This window comes from Carassius gibelio, chromosome B14 (assembly GCF_023724105.1).
Source record: "Carassius gibelio isolate Cgi1373 ecotype wild population from Czech Republic chromosome B14, carGib1.2-hapl.c, whole genome shotgun sequence".
Classification (NCBI taxonomy): domain Eukaryota; kingdom Metazoa; phylum Chordata; class Actinopteri; order Cypriniformes; family Cyprinidae; genus Carassius; species Carassius gibelio.
In genome coordinates this window covers 6,685,821-6,705,669 of record NC_068409.1, presented here as the reverse complement: position 1 = coordinate 6,705,669, position 19,849 = coordinate 6,685,821, and the positions used below count along the sequence as shown (strand labels likewise).

The window sequence follows — 19,849 nt, the reverse complement described above, 5'->3', positions numbered from 1 at the left end:
GAAGTCCCCAAAGTAGAGCTTTTTAGTTTAAACTAAAATTACATTCAGGTGATTATTTAATTAATGATAATAATAAAATATATTTTATTTTGTAGTACCTGAAACACAATGTAATAATAATAATAATTGCAAGAGAGCGCTATCTGATGTAATAACTACCAAAGATTTTAGTATGATCCTACAGCATTGCACTCTTTGATGTCCACATACATGCTTTATTTAAATTTTGCCTCTCAAATATCATTTATTCCTATATTTTTCTCAGATTCATATAATAATAACAGCATAATACACAGTGAATAATTGCATTAAAAACACTGCTTTTTAAAAAGAAAGCGGAATGTTGTATTCTGTTCAGGCGCTCCGTGAGCTGCTATGGGGTCCTTCGGAACGACATGTGGTGTTGGATAATTCTAGAAGTGTCACAGAGACTTCAGTTCTAGCGTTACTGACAGCACAGGGTCCGAGTTTGACCACTAGAGCTCATTTAATTACCTCTAAGTGTCTAAACAAGAGCTGTCACTCAGCGTTCATCTGAATTTAGTGATACATAAGACAGAGATGTTGTCAGCGGTGAGGAGTGTGTCGCGCGCTCAGAGGTCCTGCAGCGGTGTGTCTGATCTCATCCAAAAGGTGAGACTACTACACTGACTACTACTGAGTGCCCTTACACAGTGCTGCTCAGGCAGAGATCAGAGCAGTGGGTTTACTAGCAGGATCTCTGTGTGTGTGTGTGTGTGTGTGTGTGTGTGTGTGTGTGTGTGTGTGTGTGTCAGTGACCTTCATCAAGTGTCCTGAAGATCTGAGGAGCATCTCTGTATCTGTGTCTGTCTGATGGACGAGTTATTCATGCATTTTTTTATGCGATGTCGTCATCACAGCCAATTATTGTGACCCACGTGTTTCTGTTCGCGTCAACATGGCTTTAAGTTAATCCTCATGGTCAGAATTAACTGTGTCCTGGAGAATAACACAGTCTGGGGTGTGTGTAGAAATAGACCACAATACATTGTATGGGACAAAAATGATCAATTTCTCTTTTATGCGAAAAATCATTTGGGGATTAAGTAAAGAACATGTTCAGTGATTTATATATATATATATATATATATATATAATTTAAACTTAGTTTATTAGTAATATGCATTGTTAAGAACTTTACAGATGATTAAACTTTAAAGATGATTTTCTCAATATTTAGGTTGTTTTGCTCCCTCAGATTCCAGATTTTCAAATAGTTGTATCTCAGACAAATATTTTCGTCCTAACAAACCAGACATCAATGGAGAGATGATTTATTTAATAAAAATGACCCTTCTGGTTTTGTGATCCTGGGTCTCAGTTCTGTCATTTTGCACAGTGTAAAGTTATTCAGTGCACAGTTCGTATAGACTTTACCCTCTTATTATATTGCACATTGCAGCTGTTTTTCCTCCCATTTAAACGTAAAAACAAACAAACATATTTTGCGATTTATATTTTAAATACTGGTTTCTAAATGTGTGTTTTCAGGCATGTTGGAGTGGGCCGAGTCTCCAGACGGCATGCACACGGTGTTATGCGTGAGTATGAGCTCTGTTCAGAGTGTCTTCTGCTGCTGGAAGGCTGTGTTCTGAGCTGTGATGGTGTTTCAGGTCCGAGACGATCCGAGGAGCGGTCATCGGCATTGACCTGGGGACCACTAACTCCTGCGTGGCTGTGATGGAGGGCAAACAAGCCAAGGTCAGCCCTAACTCCTTCTGCTCACAACTAGAGGGTTAAACCTAACCTGTGTTCCTGATACACAAAATACAGCAGTCAACATCTGAAGTGTTTGTTCACTGCTTATTTATACTGAACACTTGAAAGGATATTGCATTTACTTTATTTTTGCGGTTCGTTTAAAATCTCCAGATCAGAACTTTTTTGCACATAGTTTCTTTTTTTTTTAACAACCTACTTTCTCCCCAATCCGGCAACCACTCTACATTAAGAAGAAAGTGATGATATTCTGAAAACACAGGCAAACATGTAATGATCTCTGTTGAAATATTCTGCTCTAATAATTGTCGCACAGTTAAAAGTTTTATGGTTTGCCGGCAGACAATACTGCTGCGACTGAATCTGCCAGCTAACCATGCAGCGTCTGTTGAGTTCTGATTTTGTGACAGTGCTTTAATTCTGAGGAAATGTGAAATAATGAAGCAGCCCTAGAAGCTCTATTATTGCGGGTGTATTATTTCTGTCTGGAGTGGAGCTCAGACTGGTGTTCAGTGACGGTGTTCAGACTGATGTTCAGGCCCGTCGTCAAGGGGGGGGGGGGCATCGGGGGGCAGTGCCCCCCCAAATGACTTTTTGTGCCCCCCTAAACGTAACGCACAGAACAATTATCCTAATTTGCATTAAACGTTTCTTATTACATGTTATTGATTTAGATCATAGTGATGACAACTTCTTCTTCTTCTTCCTTGATGTTTAACGGCGGTTGGCATCCAACTTCAATGGTGCATTACCGCCACCTACTGTACTGGAGTGTGAACCGGAGCTAGACAAAGAGAAACTAAAACTAAAATGGAGACTTCCAACTCTCTTCCCCCACCCTTTAATTATTATTATTATTATTATTATTATTTTTTTTTTATCTTCTATATTCTATTTGCTATCCCTGTGTCCTTAAGGAAGGTAAATAAATGAGTACTGATATCATTTGAAGTTAATCCCAGAAGTTCCCTAAGTGAGTTCCCTTGCACCCCCAAATTCCTTATGCTTTCTTTCATCTTTATCCTTTCTCTATCATATTTTTGGCATTCAAGTACCACATGTTCAACAGATTCCATACTGTCACAAAATTCACATCTTCCTGTTACATGCTTACCTAAAATATGTAAGCACTTATTTAACCCACAATGTCCAATCCTTAACCTAGTGAAAATTATTTCTTCCCTTCGACTCCTTCCAGTGATCCTCTCTGTCCCAACCTTCTGTTGTATTCTGTATAAATGTCTCCCTTTTTCCTCTCTATCCCAACCACTCTGCCACTTTTTCATAATTTCCATCCAGATTTTTGTTTTAGCTTCTGTTTTACTCATTAAGATTGATATTTCCACATCTTCTCTTTTACTGGCTTGTTTTGCCAAACCATCTGCCATTTCATTTCCTTTAACACCAACATGAGCTGGTACCCATGTAAATTTTACCTTCACCCCCAACTGAGAAATCCTTGTGTAACATTCTAGTACCTCATATACTATGTCTAGTCTTGATTTTGACTTAAATGATTGCAAACACTTTAGTACTGCACTAGAGTCTGAACAAATTACAACTTTATCCGGTCTTGTTTCTTCTACCCACTGTAGAGCCAACCAGATACCCATCAATTCCACTGTAAATACAGATATTTGATCAGACAGTCTCTTCTGTACCTTAACTCCCATTTTTGGTATTCCAAATGCAGCCCCTGTTTGCCCAGACTTAGGATCTTTAGACCCATCTGTGTAAATATCCAGATACCCATTAAACTCCTCATTCAGATGTTCACAAAAAACTCTACATAAATCCACCTCTACTCTACTCTTTAAGTTTCTATTTAATAACTGCAAATCCACTATAGGTTCCACAAACAACCATGGTGGTCTGACAGGCAACGGAACTGTTGGACTAAATTCTATACCCTCTAACCCCAAGTCTTTTCCAATAGCATCACATACCCATCCAAAACTCTGACTTTTAACCCTTTCATGCTCCCAGCACACCTGCATTACTACTCTAGTTGGGTGGGACCTATTATGTCCTTGTAGGTTTGCCCAATAGTTAGCTGCCAACTGTTCCCTCCTTAAATGTAAAGGCATCTCACCCATCTCTACTTGCAACGCCACTGCAGGTGATGTCCGAAAAGCCCCACTGCATATCCTAAGTGCTTGAGTTTGTATTACTTCCAGTTTAGCCAGTGTAGTTTTTGCTGCATCTCTATATGCTATACAACCATAATCTATAACAGACTTAATCAGTGAAACATATATCTCCCTCAGTGATTGCCTGCTCGCCCCCCAGTCCACTCCTGTCAGACACCTCATCACATTTAATACTTTTTTACACTTTACTAAAACTTTCTCTATGTGACCTGCCCATGTTAACCTAGCATCAAAAACCATTCCCAAAAACCTAAAGGACTCTACTTTCTCCAGAACATGTCCATATAATTTAAGATTAATTTCCTCCCCTATCTTTTTCCTTGTAAAGAAAACCACTTGAGATTTTTCCTTTGAAAATCTAAAACCCCATCTCATTGACCAACGTTCTACCTGTTCTATTGCTTCCTGAACCTTACTTACTGTGTATTTTATGTTTCTTCCCCTCTTCCACAAGGCCCCGTCATCTGCAAACAGCGATCTTCCAATGCCAGGCCCTACATCTGAAAATACATCATTTATCATAATGATAAAGAGCAGTGGGCTGATAACACTACCCTGAGGTGTTCCATTTTCTACCATATAACTACCAGATAATTCTTTCCCAATTCTCACCCGAATAGAGCGTTCGTACAGGAAATCCTTTACCCAGTTAAAGGCCCTCCCTCCTATTCCCAAAAGATGTAATTTAATCAACATCCCCTCTTTCCACATCATATCATACGCTTTCTCAACGTCAAGAAAGACTGCCACCACTGATTCCCTATTAACCTGGGATTTCCTTATTTCATCTTCCAGGCACATTATCGGATCCATTGTTCCTCTTCCCTTCCTGAATCCACTTTGATAAGAATCAATTAATTCTCTTTTCTCCAAAAAATAGACCAGTCTGTCTGTTACCATACGTTCCATAATTTTACCTATATGGGATGTCAGCGCAATTGGTCTATAACTATTAGGTTTTGCAGGATCCTTCCCTGGTTTCCTAATAGGAACTACAATTGCTTCCTTCCAACTTTTTGGAAGTTGTCCTTCCTCCCATACTCTATTATATAATCTAAGCAGTCTTCCTAACGCAATCTCACCCATAAAAGTCAACATAGCATAACACAGTTCATCTCCTCCTGGTGCTGTCATCCCTGCCCGTTTAATTGCTCTCTCCATCTCTGCCTTAGAAAATGGTGCACTCAATGCATCATCTACTTCCTCTCTTTTTCCTAAGACCCCAGGATATGTCCTCAATGTCCTTTCCCTTCCTTTCTTCCATTCTCCCTCCAGATTATCAGAGCTATGTATTACTACAAAAGCTTTTGCCATCATCTCTGCCTTCTCCTTATCCGTCACAGCTTTCTCCTCCCCACTCACCATTACAGGGTAAACCCATTCCCTCCTTTCCCCACCCATCCTCTTTATCATCCCCCACACTTCTCCCACAGGTGTCATTCTACCTATTGAGCTGCAGAACTGACGCCAATAATCTCTCTTAGACTGTCGAATAGTCTTTCTTACTAATGCTTGAGCTCTTTTATATTGAATTAAATGCTCAAAATTATGCGTCCGTCTCAACTGCCTAAAAGCCCTATTCCTATTTCTTACTACTTCTCCACATTTCTCTGTCCACCACGGAACTGCTTTCCTTCTCCTTATTCCAGAGCTCTTAGGAATAGTTTCATCTGCTACCCCTTTAATAATTTCCTGGAAACTACTGTATTCTCTGTCAATATCCATTTCTCTAACCTCCTCATCTAACCTTTCCTCACAAAGCTCTTTAAATTTTGCCCAATTTGCCTTACCAAACATCCATCTCCTTCCTCCCTCTTCAGACCGTCTTTTCGTCCTCATTTGAATAGAACATAATATAGGAAAATGATCACTTCCTACAGTTGATTCCTCCCATACCTCCCATTCACATAATCTTCCTATATCATTAGACGTAATTGTAAGATCTAACGCCGACTCATTTCCAGATACCATATCAATTCTTGTTCCTCTACCATCATTAAGACACACCAGCCCTTTTAAATCCAACAACTCCTCTATGACCTGACCATTTCTATCCAACTTCTTCCCACCCCAAAGTGGGCTATGAGCGTTAAAGTCCCCACACCATACTACCTTTCGTCTATCCTGTCCCTCAACCCCCTCTATTGAATTTAAGTCCAATTTCCTACATGGATTGTAAAAGTTAATTATTGCTATACTGTCCATCCCTATCCACACTTCCACCACCACATACTCTAACTCCTTTCCCAGTCCCAGAATCCTATATGGAAGCCCCTGTCTAATAAATGTAATACACCCTCCCCCACCACCTTCTTTCCTATCTCGACGAACCCCCACATATCCCTGTATCACAAAATCCAAATTTGGACTAAGCCACGTTTCCTGTATACAAATAACATCTGGATTTTCCACCATTCCATCAATAAAAGATTTAAACTCTTGTCCATTTGCTATCAGGCTTCGGGCATTCCATTGTATAATTAAAAACATTATTAATATTAACCAACACATGATTCCTGACTAGACTGTTGTTTGAGATCATCTCTCACTATTTCCCATGTCAGTCCTGTTATATCCAGATGTCGTACTGCTGCCATAACTATCAACTGTATCCTTTCGGTCTTAGATTTTACCTCTGCTGTTCCATTAATCACACCGGCAATAAACGTCACTAATTTCCTTACATTGACTATCATCATTTCCCCCTCATTCTCCTTTACTTGACTTGTTTCAATCTCCACACTACCCCCACTGCTACTTCCTGCTGACTGATTTCGTACCATTTTTACTGCTTCTGCATATGATACCTTCTGCCCCACTCTTACTTGTTGCACCTGCACAGCTTCCTTCATCACTGCACATCCACCATAAGCCACATTGTGCGCACCTCCACAATTACAACAATTTGGTGATACACCTTCCCCACACTGACCATAATTATGATTTCCTCCACATCTGGCACACCTTCTAGTTTCCTTGCACATTGCTGCTACATGTCCAAACCGCTGACAATTATAGCATCTAAGCGGTTTTGGAACATAAGGTCTGACAAAGTAACTCATATATCCAATTGTTACTCTTTTTGGGAGAGCCTCACCCTCAAACTGCAGCAAAACTGATTGGCTATCTACCTTAGCCCCCTCTCTTGATGCTTGAAGTCTTTGTGCACTCATTATAGTACCACCTCTTAAATTAGATTTCACCTCTTCCATCCCTACACACAACGGGATACCTGTAATCACCCCCTTACTCCACTGATTCCTTCCCTGATCAACTACAACCCTGTCCACCTGAAATTGCCCCAATTTTTCCAGCTTGAGAGCCCGATCTCTCTGACCCACATCTTTACACTTAATCAGTAAACATCCATTTCTCAGAACCCTTGCTGCAATTATATCTCCAACTGCTTTCTTTAACGCCACAGTCAATCGAACCGGATTTACACCTTCCACTCCACCTCCATCTTTAAATTTAATAACTACTTTAAACTCTTCATCATCTCGTTCTTCTAAAGTACACGTATCACTCTCCTCTCCACTCAACTCCGAGTTACTGCTAATACCTAATGTATTTGCCTTCCTTTTCTTCTTCTGATTTTCAATTTTTCTCTCTATCTGCTTTCCCTTACCACTTTTCTCCTTATCTCGTCCTCTTCCATCTCCTTCTTCCATCTCCGGTCCAGTCACAGTACAGCTGTGCCACCCGCCGTCTCTCTCAAACACCCAATTCGTTTACTCGACGAAAGTATCCGCTCCCAACGTATCTATCCGATACAAACTCCCTCTCGCTAGCGTCGCACACCAGTTTAACCTCTGTGTGGGTCTGCGACCTGGTTCAGTTCTTCGACGATGAATAAATGAGTCACACCCGGGAACAGTCGCGAGATCATGCTCTTCTCCGACTGGTTACTTCCACTATTGTTATCTATAGTGATGACAACTTTTGTTTTAGCAGAACTTGGCTCACAGGAACAGTAATCACTACAACGGTAACACTAGAAATGCATAACACATTACCTTCAGAAATGATTCAGACAATTCATTATTCAACACATTATTACACAGGACATAATTTTAAATATAATTATAATCGTAAATGACTGTTAAAACATCCCAAAACAGCACCCAAACCTTGCAAAGATCTACCTCATTAATTATTCAAATACAACAACCAATGGCAAGTCTCCAGCAGCAGACCTTTCAATATGTTATTTTTGTGTTAGAAGTTTTATTAATTCAAATTACGATATGCAGTTTGTCTGCAAGTATATGTATATGTATACATAAATCATGCAATTCATTTAGTTAAGCATACAGTATTGTATTGTTTATACGCAATTCCTTTGCGCAGCTGAGCTGCGCATAGCATGCGATCTCAGAATACATTTTTGGCGGTTTTGTACAGAAAAGCTACAGTATGGATATAAGAAAGTGGTTTAAAGATTCGTCGGTGAAAAGACGACTTTGACCAACACCAACGTGTGTGGAGACGACTCTGGAGCTAATGAAATGGTAGGATTGGAGAATTTGTCTAATGAGACACAAATTCACAGCGTAGACAGAGCAGCGGGTCTAATTATTTTTATTTTATTTTTTTTAGCAGCGGGTCTAATTATGAATGGGCCTACTACTAGTGATGAAGTGATTGCCGTCGCTCTGGCTGTGACTGGGCCAAAGCTGCAGGCCATTGATGATCTTGGAAATGAAGGACCGAATCAGATCATTTTACAGCGATACCCTGCTTGGTTGTATAATAATAAAAATCGCTCCTTTGTGTCTTCATGGTATCAGACTTGTGACTGGCTTGAATAGAGTGTCAAAGCTGATTCCCATGTCGAGTGTTCAATAGTGCGCATGCCGTAGTAGAGACGTTGAGATCATATGGTGAAGTATTTTATTTGGATAATTGAACAAAACAAGACCATTGTGGTCTATTTTAGTTATAGCCTAATATGGGTTGTTGTTATGGTCTGTCTCAGATCATTAAAAAAAGTGTGCCCCCCTATGAAAATTAAATGCCCCCCCATTTGGTTTGTTCTGGTGACGGCCCTGCTGGTGTTCAGTGACGGTGTTCAGTGACAGTGTTCAGTGACGGTGTTCAGACTGATGCTCAGTGACGTTCAGATTGGTGTTCAGTGACGGTGTTCAGACTGGTGCTCAGTGACGTTCAGATTGGTGTTCAGACTGGTGCTCAGTGACGGTGTTCAGTGACAGTGTTCAGTGACGGTGTTCAGACTGATGCTCAGTGACGTTCAGATTGGTGTTCGGTGACGGTGCTCAGTGACAGTGTTCAGTGACTGTGTTCAGACTGGTGCTCAGTGACGGTGTTCAGTGACAGTGTTCAGACTGGTGTTCAGTGATGGTGTTCAGTGATGGTGTTCAGACTGGTGTTCAGACTGGTGTTTAGTGACGGTGTTCAGACTGGTGCTCAGTGACGTTCAGACTGGTGTTCAGTGACGGTGTTTAGTGATGGTGTTCAGACTGGTGTTCAGTGACGGTGTTCAGACTGGTGCTCAGTGACGGTGTTCAGTGACGGTGTTCAGACTGATGCTCAGTGACGTTCAGATTGGTGTTCGGTGACGGTGCTCAGTGACGGTGTTCAGTGACTGTGTTCAGACTGGTGCTCAGTGACGGTGTTCAGTGACAGTGTTCAAACTGGTGTTCAGTGACGGTGTTCAGTGATGGTGTTCAGACTGGTGTTTAGTGACGGTGTTCAGACTGGTGCTCAGTGACGTTCAGACTGGTGTTCAGTGACGGTGTTTAGTGATGGTGTTCAGACTGGTGTTCAGTGACGGTGTTCAGACTGGTGCTCAGTGACGGTGTTCAGTGACAGTGTTCAGACTGGTGTTCAGACTGGTGCTCCGTGATGGTGTCCAGCGATGGTGCTCAGTGACAGTGTTCAGACTGGTTTTCAGTGACGGTGCTCAATGACGGTGTTCAGACTGGTGTTCAGTGACTGTGTTAAGACTGGTGTTCAGTGACGGTGTTCAGACTGGTGCTCAGTGACGTTCAGACTGGTGTTCAGTGATGGTGTTCAGTGATGGTGTTCAGACTGGTGTTTAGTGACGGTGTTCAGACTGGTGCTCAGTGACGTTCAGACTGGTGTTCAGTGACGGTGTTTAGTGATGGTGTTCAGACTGGTGTTCAGTGACTGTGTTCAGACTGGTGCTCAGTGACGGTGTTCAGTGACAGTGTTCAGACTGGTGCTCCGTGATGGTGTTCAGCGATGGTGCTCAGTGACAGTGTTCAGACTGGTTTTCAGTGACGGTGCTCAGACTGGTGTTCAGTGACTGTGTTAAGACTGGTGTTCAGTGACGGTGTTCAGACTGGTGTTCAGTGACGGTGTTCAGACTGGTGTTCAGTGACGGTGTTCAGACTGGTGTTCAGTGACAGTGTTCAGTGACGGTGTTCAGACTGGTGTTCAGTGACGGTGCTCAGACTGATGTTCAGTGACGGTGCTCAGACTGATGTTCAGTTACTGTGTTCAGTGACGGTGTTCAGACTGGTGTTCAGTGACGGTGTTCAGACTGGTGTTCAGTGACTGTGTTCAGACTGGTGTTCAGTGACTGTGTTCAGACTGGTGTTCAGTGACGGTGTTCAGACTGGTGTTCAGTGACGTTGTTCAGACTGGTGTTAAGTGACGGTGTTCAGTGACGGTGCTCAGACTGGTGTTCAGTGACGGTGCTCAGACTGGTGTTCAGTGACATTGTTCAGACTGGTGTTCAGTGACGTTGTTCAGACTGGTGTTCAGTGATGGTGTTCAGTGACTGTGTTCAGACTGGTGTTCAGTGACTGTGTTCAGACTGGTGTTCAGTGACTGTTTTCAGTGACTGTGTTCAGACTGGTGTTCAGTGACGGTGTTCAGTGACGGTGTTCAGTGACGGTGTTCAGACTGGTGTTCAGTGACGGTGTTCAGTGACTTTGTTCAGACTGGTGTTCAGTGACGGTGTTCAGTGATGGCGTTCAGACTGGTGTTCAGTGACGGTGTTCAGACTGGTGTTCAGTGACGTTGTTCAGACTGGTGTTCAGTGACGGTGCTCAATGACGGTGTTCAGACTGGTGTTCAGTGACTGTGTTCAGACTGGTGCTCAGTGACGTTCAGACTGGTGTTCAGTGACGGTGTTCAGTGATGGTGTTCAGACTGGTGTTCAGTGACTGTGTTAAGACTGGTGTTCAGTGACTGTGTTCAGACTGATGTTCAGTGACTGTGTTCAGACTGGTGTTCAGTGACTGTGTTCAGACTGGTGTTCAGTGACGGTGCTCAGACTGGTGTTCAGTGACTGTGTTCAGACTGATGTTCAGTGACTGTGTTCAGACTGGTGTTCAGTGACTGTGTTCAGACTGGTGTTCAGTGACTGTGTTCAGACTGGTGTTCAGACTGGTGTTCAGTGACGGTGTTCAGACTGGTGTTCAGTGACGGTGTTCAGACTGGTGTTCAGTGACGGTGTTCAGACTGGTGTTCAGTGACGGTGTTCAGACTGGTGTTCAGTGACGGTGTTCAGACTGGTGCTCAGTGACGGTGTTCAGTCTGGTGTTCAGTGACTGTGTTCAGACTGATGTTCAGTGACTGTGTTCAGACTGGTGTTCACTGACTGTGTTCAGACTGGTGTTCAGTGACGGTGTTCAGACTGGTGTTCAGTCTGGTGTTCAGACTGGTGTTCAGTGACGGTGTTCAGACTGGTGTTCAGTGACGTTGTTCAGACTGGTGTTCAGTGATGGTGTTCAGTGACTGTGTTCAGACTGGTGTTCAGTGACTGTGTTCAGACTGGTGTTCAGTGACTGTTTTCAGTGACTGTGTTCAGACTGGTGTTCAGTGACTGTGTTCAGACTGGTGTTCAGTGACTGTTTTCAGTGACTGTGTTCAGACTGGTGTTCAGTGACGGTGTTCAGTGACGGTGTTCAGACTGGTGTTCAGACTGGTGTTAAGTGACGGTGTTCAGTGACTTTGTTCAGACTGGTGTTCAGTGACGGTGTTCAGTGACGGTGTTCAGACTGGTGTTCAGTGACGGTGTTCAGACTGGTGTTCAGTGACGGTGTTCAGACTGGTGTTCAGTGACTGTGTTCAGACTGGTGTTCAGTGACTGTGTTCAGACTGGTGTTCAGTGACTGTGTTCAGACTGATGTTCAGTGACTGTGTTCAGACTGGTGTTCAGTGACTGTGTTCAGACTGATGTTCAGTGACGGTGTTCAGTGACGGTGCTCAGACTGGTGTTCAGTGACTGTGTTCAGACTGGTGTTCAGACTGGTGTTCAGTGACGGTGTTCAGACTGGTGTTCAGTGACGTTGTTCAGACTGGTGTTCAGTCTGGTGTTCAGACTGGTGTTCAGTGACGGTGTTCAGACTGGTGTTCAGTGACGGTGTTCAGACTGGTGCTCAGTGACGGTGTTCAGTCTGGTGTTCAGTCTGGTGTTCAGACTGGTGTTCAGTGACGGTGTTCAGTGACGGTGTTCAGTGACGGTGTTCAGTGACTGTGTTCAGACTGGTGTTCAGTGACTGTGTTCAGTGACTGTGTTCAGTGACTGTGTTCAGACTGGTGTTCAGTGACTGTGTTCAGTGACGGTGTTCAGTGACGGTGTTCAGTGACGGTGTTCAGTGACGGTGTGCTGGTGGCAGGTGCTGGAGAACGCTGAGGGAGCGAGGACCACGCCGTCAGTGGTGGCCTTCACAGCGGACGGAGAGAGACTCGTGGGAATGCCAGCCAAACGCCAGGCTGTCACCAACCCCAACAACACGCTCTACGCCACCAAACGACTGATCGGACGCCGCTACGACGACCCCGAAGTCCAGAAAGATCTGTGAGACTTATGTTTTTATAGTTCAGCTTTCCAAAATGGATGAAGTCAGTCATTTCTATCTTTTGCTGTAGTGTGTCAGAAATATCTGAGATTCACACAGAGATGTGATCTGATCATCATCAGTTTGTCTGGAGTGACCTGAAGAAATAATGTTTGGAAATGTAAACACACTACAGCGAAAGATAGAAATAACTGCTTTAAACCAGTTTTACACTAGAGTTTGCTGCACATGTATATATTTCTGAGTTGTGCGGTGATTGACAGGAAGAACGTGCCGTATAAGATCGTGCGAGCGTCTAACGGAGACGCCTGGCTGGAGGCGCAGGGTAAACTGTACTCACCCAGTCAGGCCGGAGCCTTCGTCCTCATGAAGATGAAGGAGACCGCAGGTCAGTCCTCCTGCTGAGACACAAACACACACACACACACACACACACTCACAGACAGCAAACCATCACAGCACTGTTTGTGTGTTTCAGAAAGCTACCTGGGTCACGCGGTGAAGAACGCTGTTATCACTGTTCCTGCATACTTCAACGACTCTCAGAGACAGGTGACCTCACGCTTCACACAGCTCTGATTCATGTGTGTGTGAACTGACCGTGTCTAGTGTCTGCTGTGTTCACAGGCCACCAAAGACGCCGGACAGATCGCAGGTCTGAATGTGCTGCGTGTCATTAACGAGCCCACGGCTGCTGCTTTAGCCTACGGGCTGGACAAGACCCAGGACAAGATGTAAGCCTCACGTCCTCCTCCTTCATTACTTGATCAGATGTGTGTCTCTTTGATGTTGTTATCCGTCATGGCTCTGCTCACTGATATGGTGCTCCTGATAACTCTTAATTCCCAGAATCGCTGTGTATGATCTCGGCGGGGGGACGTTTGATATCTCTGTCCTGGAGATCCAGAAGGGTGTGTTTGAGGTGAAGTCCACTAATGGAGACACGTTCCTGGGCGGAGAAGACTTCGACCAGCATCTCCTCACACATATAGTGAAGGAGTTCAAGAGAGAGGTGTGTGTCCATCACTGAGATCAGCCCATGACCGCTGCTGGTGATTCATTATACATTCATTATAAATCTGCTGATTAGACTCACATCTGTTTTCAAAGTTAATATCCTTCACCAAAATGCATCACACTGTAAAATCTGGACAGGTTACATTGTGTAAACACAACTAAAGTCACATTTTACCACAGCAGTGAAGAGCGAAATATCACATATTACATAATAGTAGAGTAGATTAATAATAAAAGGCTGAGTTTACACAGAATTGCTTAAATGGATCATTGATGCTTTCATTAATTTTAACTTTTAATAGAATGTAGTGGGTTGTTGGTAATAAGTGATGTTCAATTGAAACACATTTACCTTTTTGAGGTTTGTTTTCAGGTTCAGTAGCAAGCACAACAGATATCTGGTTAATTTAGATGACTGATCTGAATTCTGCTTAATGATCACAGTCAGGTTGAGTGGAAGGCAGCGGTCAGGTTTAACTGGACCTGATTGATTAGCTGCTCTTGAAAGGGAGGGTCATGTGACTGCTCTGTGTCCAGCAGTGATGTGAAGAGGTGTGTGTGTGTGTGTGTGTCTCTCGCTGTGTGTGTGTGTGTGTGTGTGTGTGTGTGTGTGTGTGTGTGTGTGTGTGTGTGTGTGTGCTTCAGTCCGGCGTGGATCTGACTAAAGACAGCATGGCTCTGCAGCGGGTGCGAGAGGCGGCGGAGAAGGCCAAGTGTGAGCTGTCTTCCTCTCTGCAGGTGAGAGACACCACAAACACTCACATTTACACCTCAATCTGATTCCTCTTTTCTTTTAATGGAACAAATTCATGAAAATATATTACTTTTGCTTAGGGCTATAATATCAGAATTGTAAGATACGATATGAAGTCCTAGATTAAATGATTCTATCTAAAGCAGTTTAACAGTTCAGAGCTCGAACCCATGTTTCTTAACGCAGAAACAGTGAAGTGACTCGTAGCTGAACTTTAAAGAGACTCGATCCACTTTTTATTTGATATATATTTTTTCTCAGTATAAATTACATTCACACTGGGGTTTTAGGAAGACAAACAGATCAGACTATATTAGTAATAATAACACTGACGGTAGTAGCCATATACTTTAAAACAACTGCTCTGTCAAATAAAGGAACATGAATAATAGGTGTAATATTAGCAGGGAAATTACAATACTTCTTGTCTTAATTTCTACACTTGAAAGAGATGAGTTTGGACTGTGTTTAAACCTCGCTGTCATCTATTCATACTGCACTCTGAGCTTTTATTCTGAAGGAAACTCCTGCTTCATTGCAAACAGACTTACAAAAACACATCTCGCTACAAATCTAGTCAATTTGAAGTACATTTTGTAAATCTATTTTAAAAACTACACTTTTTGCCCAGAAGACCCATTGTTTCATATCATCATGTGCCCACAATAATATTGAGATGAGGATATTGTTACAAAATATCTGAGATCATGGGCTGCTTTAACACAATCACCTGATTATATGATTTTATATGATTACATCACAGCATTTGAATTTGAATTTGAACAAAATCGCTTTTATGAGATTAATACATTTCACAGGAGCGTCCTGGCCATGAAAGACATGCTAGCATAAGCGGTACACACCTATACAAGTGTAGAACATGCAGCATTATGAACCGGTCAGCTCAGGTGTCCCTCACACATCTGTTAGATGATTCAGTGCGGTTAAAACAATCCATGCACCAAATAAAAGTGAAGATGCAGTATTTTGTAGTGTCATAGCGTTCACAGCCTTGTTCATTATGGTGTTAAGTCTTGTCAAGCCGTATAATAAAGTTTGTTTGAGGAACAGGATTTAAAGGGATAGTCCACCCCAAAAAAATTGAACTTTTTTTGAAAAACACAAACAAAAAAAACATCCTTTATCTTTGAAGAAATGGAGAGAAACTTAAAGATTCTAACATCTGCCATTTCATCTTTATGCAAATAAGCTCTTGAGACAATAATTCTCAGTAATCCTGTCTGTCACTGAAGATCTCAGTTTAAAGAGAGATGTTTCGTCTATAAACATTGTGTACGCACAAAGTGGGCATGAAAATGTGTACGCAGTTTTACACACACACACATCAGGATTGATTAAAAAGTAAACTGGAGCAAAAAAAAAGCAGCTGGAGATGATATTCCAGTTATCACAGTGTGGTAACATCTGTGCACACAGACGGACATCAACCTGCCGTACCTGACGATGGACGCCTCTGGCCCCAAACACCTGAACATGAAGCTGAGCCGCTCTCAGTTCGAGGGCATCGTGGGGGATCTGATCCGCAGGACCGTGGCTCCCTGTCAGAAGGCCATGCAGGACGCAGAGGTCTCCAAGAGTGACATCGGAGAAGTGCTGCTGGTGGGAGGCATGAGCCGCATGCCCAAGGTGAGCTGGGAGAGGAACCACACGTGCATCAGTATACTAGATCTGTGCATCCGCTCTTAAAGGGCCAGCGCTCTGATAACACCCGCTGCCGTCTTTAAACTCTTCAAACAACTAAACATTTTAATTTGTAACCTCGTTGTGTTGTGTTCTCTCTCTGTCCTCAGGTGCAGCAGACGGTGCAGGATCTGTTCGGTCGTGCTCCCAGTAAGTCTGTGAACCCTGACGAAGCCGTGGCCATCGGAGCGGCCATCCAGGGAGGCGTTCTGGCCGGAGACGTGACCGACGTGCTGCTGCTGGACGTCACTCCTCTGTCTCTGGGCATCGAGACCCTGGGAGGAGTCTTCACCAAACTCATCAGCAGAAACACCACCATCCCCACCAAGAAGAGCCAGGTGCGCCGATGACCTCTGACCTCGTCCTGGTGTTCCTCCGCTCTGCTGTGACCTCACCTCTGCTGATCTGATGTGCTCCTCAGGTGTTCTCCACCGCCGCTGATGGACAGACCCAGGTGGAGATCAAGGTGTGTCAGGGGGAGCGAGAGATGGCCACGGACAACAAGCTCCTGGGACAGTTCACCCTGGTGTGTGACTCTCTCTCTCACACACACACACACACACACACACACACGGGACGGTTTCTCATGTGTTTGTGTGCTCTGAACAGGTGGGCATCCCTCCGGCTCCTCGAGGTGTTCCTCAGATTGAAGTCTGCTTTGATATCGATGCTAACGGGATCGTGCACGTCTCGGCTAAAGACAAGGGCACCGGACGAGAACAGCAGAGTGAGTCCACATCGTACGGTTGAGGTATATTTGTAGCTCTATGCCCAGCTCTTCCCGAACCTTGACCTGGTGTGTTGTTTCCTGCGTGGTCTTCTAGTTGTCATCCAGTCCTCTGGTGGCCTCAGCAAAGACGACATCGAGAACATGATCAAGAACGCGGAGAAGTACGCCGAGGAGGACCGCAGGAGGAAGGTGGGTCTGTAGTGAAGCTGGACACACTCGGACCGGTCTGATCTGGTCTAAAGCGGCTGGTCTTGTGTCACAGGATCGTGTGGAGGCGGTCAACATGGCCGAGGGCATCGTTCACGACACCGAGTCGAAGATGGAGGAGTTTAAGGAGCAGCTGCCGGCGGATGAGGTGTGTGTGCTGTCTGACGGCCGTCTGAAGAGCTCGTCTGGAGCAGAGTAACCTCTCTCATCTCTCTCTCTCTGTCTGTCTGCAGTGTGATAAACTGAAGGAGGAGATCGCTAAAGTACGAGAGCTGCTCTCCAGGAAGGACACGGAGACGGGAGAAAACATCAAGCAGGCGGCCACCAACCTGCAGCAGGCCTCGCTCAAACTCTTCGAGATGGCCTACAAGAAGGTCTGCTCTCTCTCTCTCGCTCTCTCTCTCTCTCTCTCTCTCTCTCTCTTTCTGTCTCTTATATTATTGAAGAAATTTAGATTTATTGTTTGTTAATAAAACATTTGCCTTTTACGGATAAACAGTTTCACTGTTTAGAAAGCACATTACAATTATTTATAATAATATTTCAATAAATTGACTTGGAAGAGCTTTATTTAAAATGTAATAATAATAATAATCACTTATAAAATAATAATTATATGTAATACTAAAAATATTATTCAATCAGTGGAATGTTTTTGTAGAGCATTAGTTATTTTAAATGAAGAATAATAATTATAATAATAATATTTTCAATTAAATTGACTTGGAAGAGATTTATTTAAAATATAGTAATATTAATATAATAACCATTAATTATAAAATTAAATCTAATAAGAAAAACAGTATTATTTTTAATTATAATATTTTAATAAATTGGCTGTTCTTCAATCATTGGCCTGTTTTGGAAGAGCATTAGATATTTTTAATTATTATTATTATTATTATTTATTATTATTATTATTATTATTATTATTCAAAACAATATTAATAATAAAGATGTTAACAGTGTTCAGGTTTGGTATGTAGATTGTCTGAGTGTTACCTGTAATACTGTCTTACACTTGATGTACTCCATTATGTTTGTGCAGCTCTGTAATGATGTGTTTGTGTTTGTCAGATGGCGTCTGAGAGGGAAGGGGGCTCCGGCTCCAGCTCCAGCTCCAGCTCCAGCTCCGGCTCCAGCTCCAGCTCCGGCTCCAGCTCCAGCTCCAGCTCCAGCTCCGGGGGAGAGACCGGGGAGAAGAAGGAGGGCCAGCAGTGAAGCACAGCACTGGAGTGTGTCTGGACTGAGTGGAGTGTGTTTCTCTGAGCAGCCCCTCTCTCACACACACACACACGTGTCGCACAGGCTCCTCAGAAGTTCAGACAGAGTTACTGAGTCTGCTGAAGATGAAGAAGTGTGTTTGATTTGTCATCCGGGGTTTAAAGAGATCATAGACACGACTCCAGTCACCCAGACACTCATTCCTGCCTGCTTTCTTTGATAAAGATGTGATTTAATGCTTTGATTTGGGACTGAATGAGGCTGTCTGTAAGTATTTATAATATCAGGACACCAATGTTTTATGTTGAAATGTCATAGTATCTGTTCTGTCCGTGGGTTGAGCTGGCTGATGAGCTCAATCGTAGAAGAATATCTGATGTGGAGTTAATAGTTCAGTGTATTTGTCATATTATCTCTGTTATAATTTGCTGATAATACCAGCGTTGTGAATCAGGAGCGCATGTGTCTCCAGGACAGACTGAACACTGTTGAAGCAGACGCACAGACGGACATCTACTGGAGTCTTCTGCTTATTTAAAATCAGTGGTGTGTGTGTGTGTGTGTGTGTGTGTGTGTGTGTGTGTGGACGACTGTGACGGTGAAGTATGCTCTGTCTGTCTGATAATCTAACACGAGCCCATCCGCTCTGCTTCACAGATCAGTGTCACTGAGCTCTGATGACACTGATTATGAGGAAATTGAATGATTTAATAGGTTTAAAGAGAGAAATATTGCAATGCAGTCTTTTATAATAAAATATTTTGAACTTGAAATGTTTAATGTTACTTTTTGCTTCACTTGAGTTGACTCTCGTGGTGAATGCTTGTCCACAGACAGATGGTAATGTGACCCTGACACACACTGCTCCAAATCAACATGATGAACACTTCCTGTGAACTACAGAAGCTCACTTCCTCCAAAGGATGATTAAAAACAAACACTTAAAAAGGGGAATTGTGATTTTGTGTCTCGCAATATAACACTTTTTTTTCTTTTTCACAATTCGGTCATAATTGAAAACTGATTTTTTTTTTAATCTGTTTGTTTATCAATTTATTTATGCATCCAGCAGAATAAAAACAAAGTAATTGCTTTTTATTTCACAATCCTGAGTTTATATCTCTCAATTGTGAGACATATAGACAGTGTGTGTGTGTGTGTGTGTATGTATGTGTGTGTATATATATATATATATATATATATATTGCGAGTTTATATCACTTTCTCGGAATAGCGAGTTTATATGTAGCAATTATTTTTATTTATTTATATATTTTACTCGGAGTTATACGTTGTGAAAAAATAATTGTAAGATATATAATCACTTTTTATATTATTATTATTATTATTTTATTTTTTATCAGAAGGCAGGAACAGCTGTGCTCTGGTACTGCGCTTCACTATTAAACACTTGCACTGAAATTTTTTTTTTCATTGATGAGAGCATTATACATATATATAAATATATATATATATATATGTGTGTGTGTATATATATATATATATATATATATATATATATATATATATA

General features: G+C 42.6%; 1 protein-coding gene across 1 annotated transcript; it reads left to right on the top strand.

Moving 5' to 3' along the window:
• The first annotated feature begins 385 nt into the window (after nt 1–385).
• LOC127971102 (stress-70 protein, mitochondrial-like) lies at nt 386–19,091 on the top strand. Its single transcript, XM_052573898.1, has 17 exons — nt 386–633; nt 1,513–1,562; nt 1,635–1,722; nt 12,503–12,684; nt 12,949–13,073; nt 13,164–13,237; nt 13,313–13,419; nt 13,535–13,697; nt 14,348–14,440; nt 15,894–16,103; nt 16,268–16,495; nt 16,579–16,683; nt 16,767–16,884; nt 16,982–17,076; nt 17,150–17,242; nt 17,328–17,468; nt 18,172–19,091. The coding sequence occupies exons 1-17, from the start codon at nt 562–564 to the stop codon at nt 18,313–18,315; spliced, it is 2,088 nt and encodes a 695-aa protein (XP_052429858.1). The 5' UTR covers nt 386–561; the 3' UTR covers nt 18,316–19,091.
• Nucleotides 19,092–19,849: the final 758 nt, after the last annotated feature.

What these genes read in the sequence shown, in the direction of transcription:
- LOC127971102 (XM_052573898.1), top strand. Translation starts at nt 562, where the DNA reads ATGTTGTCAGCGGTGAGGAGTGTGTCGCGCGCTCAGAGGTCCTGCAGC. An exon ending in TCAACGACTCTCAGAGACAG is followed by an intron (nt 13,238 to 13,312) that starts GTGACCTCACGC and finishes CTGTGTTCACAG; the next exon opens with GCCACCAAAGACGCCGGACA. An exon ending in TCCTGGGACAGTTCACCCTG is followed by an intron (nt 16,684 to 16,766) that starts GTGTGTGACTCT and finishes TGCTCTGAACAG; the next exon opens with GTGGGCATCCCTCCGGCTCC.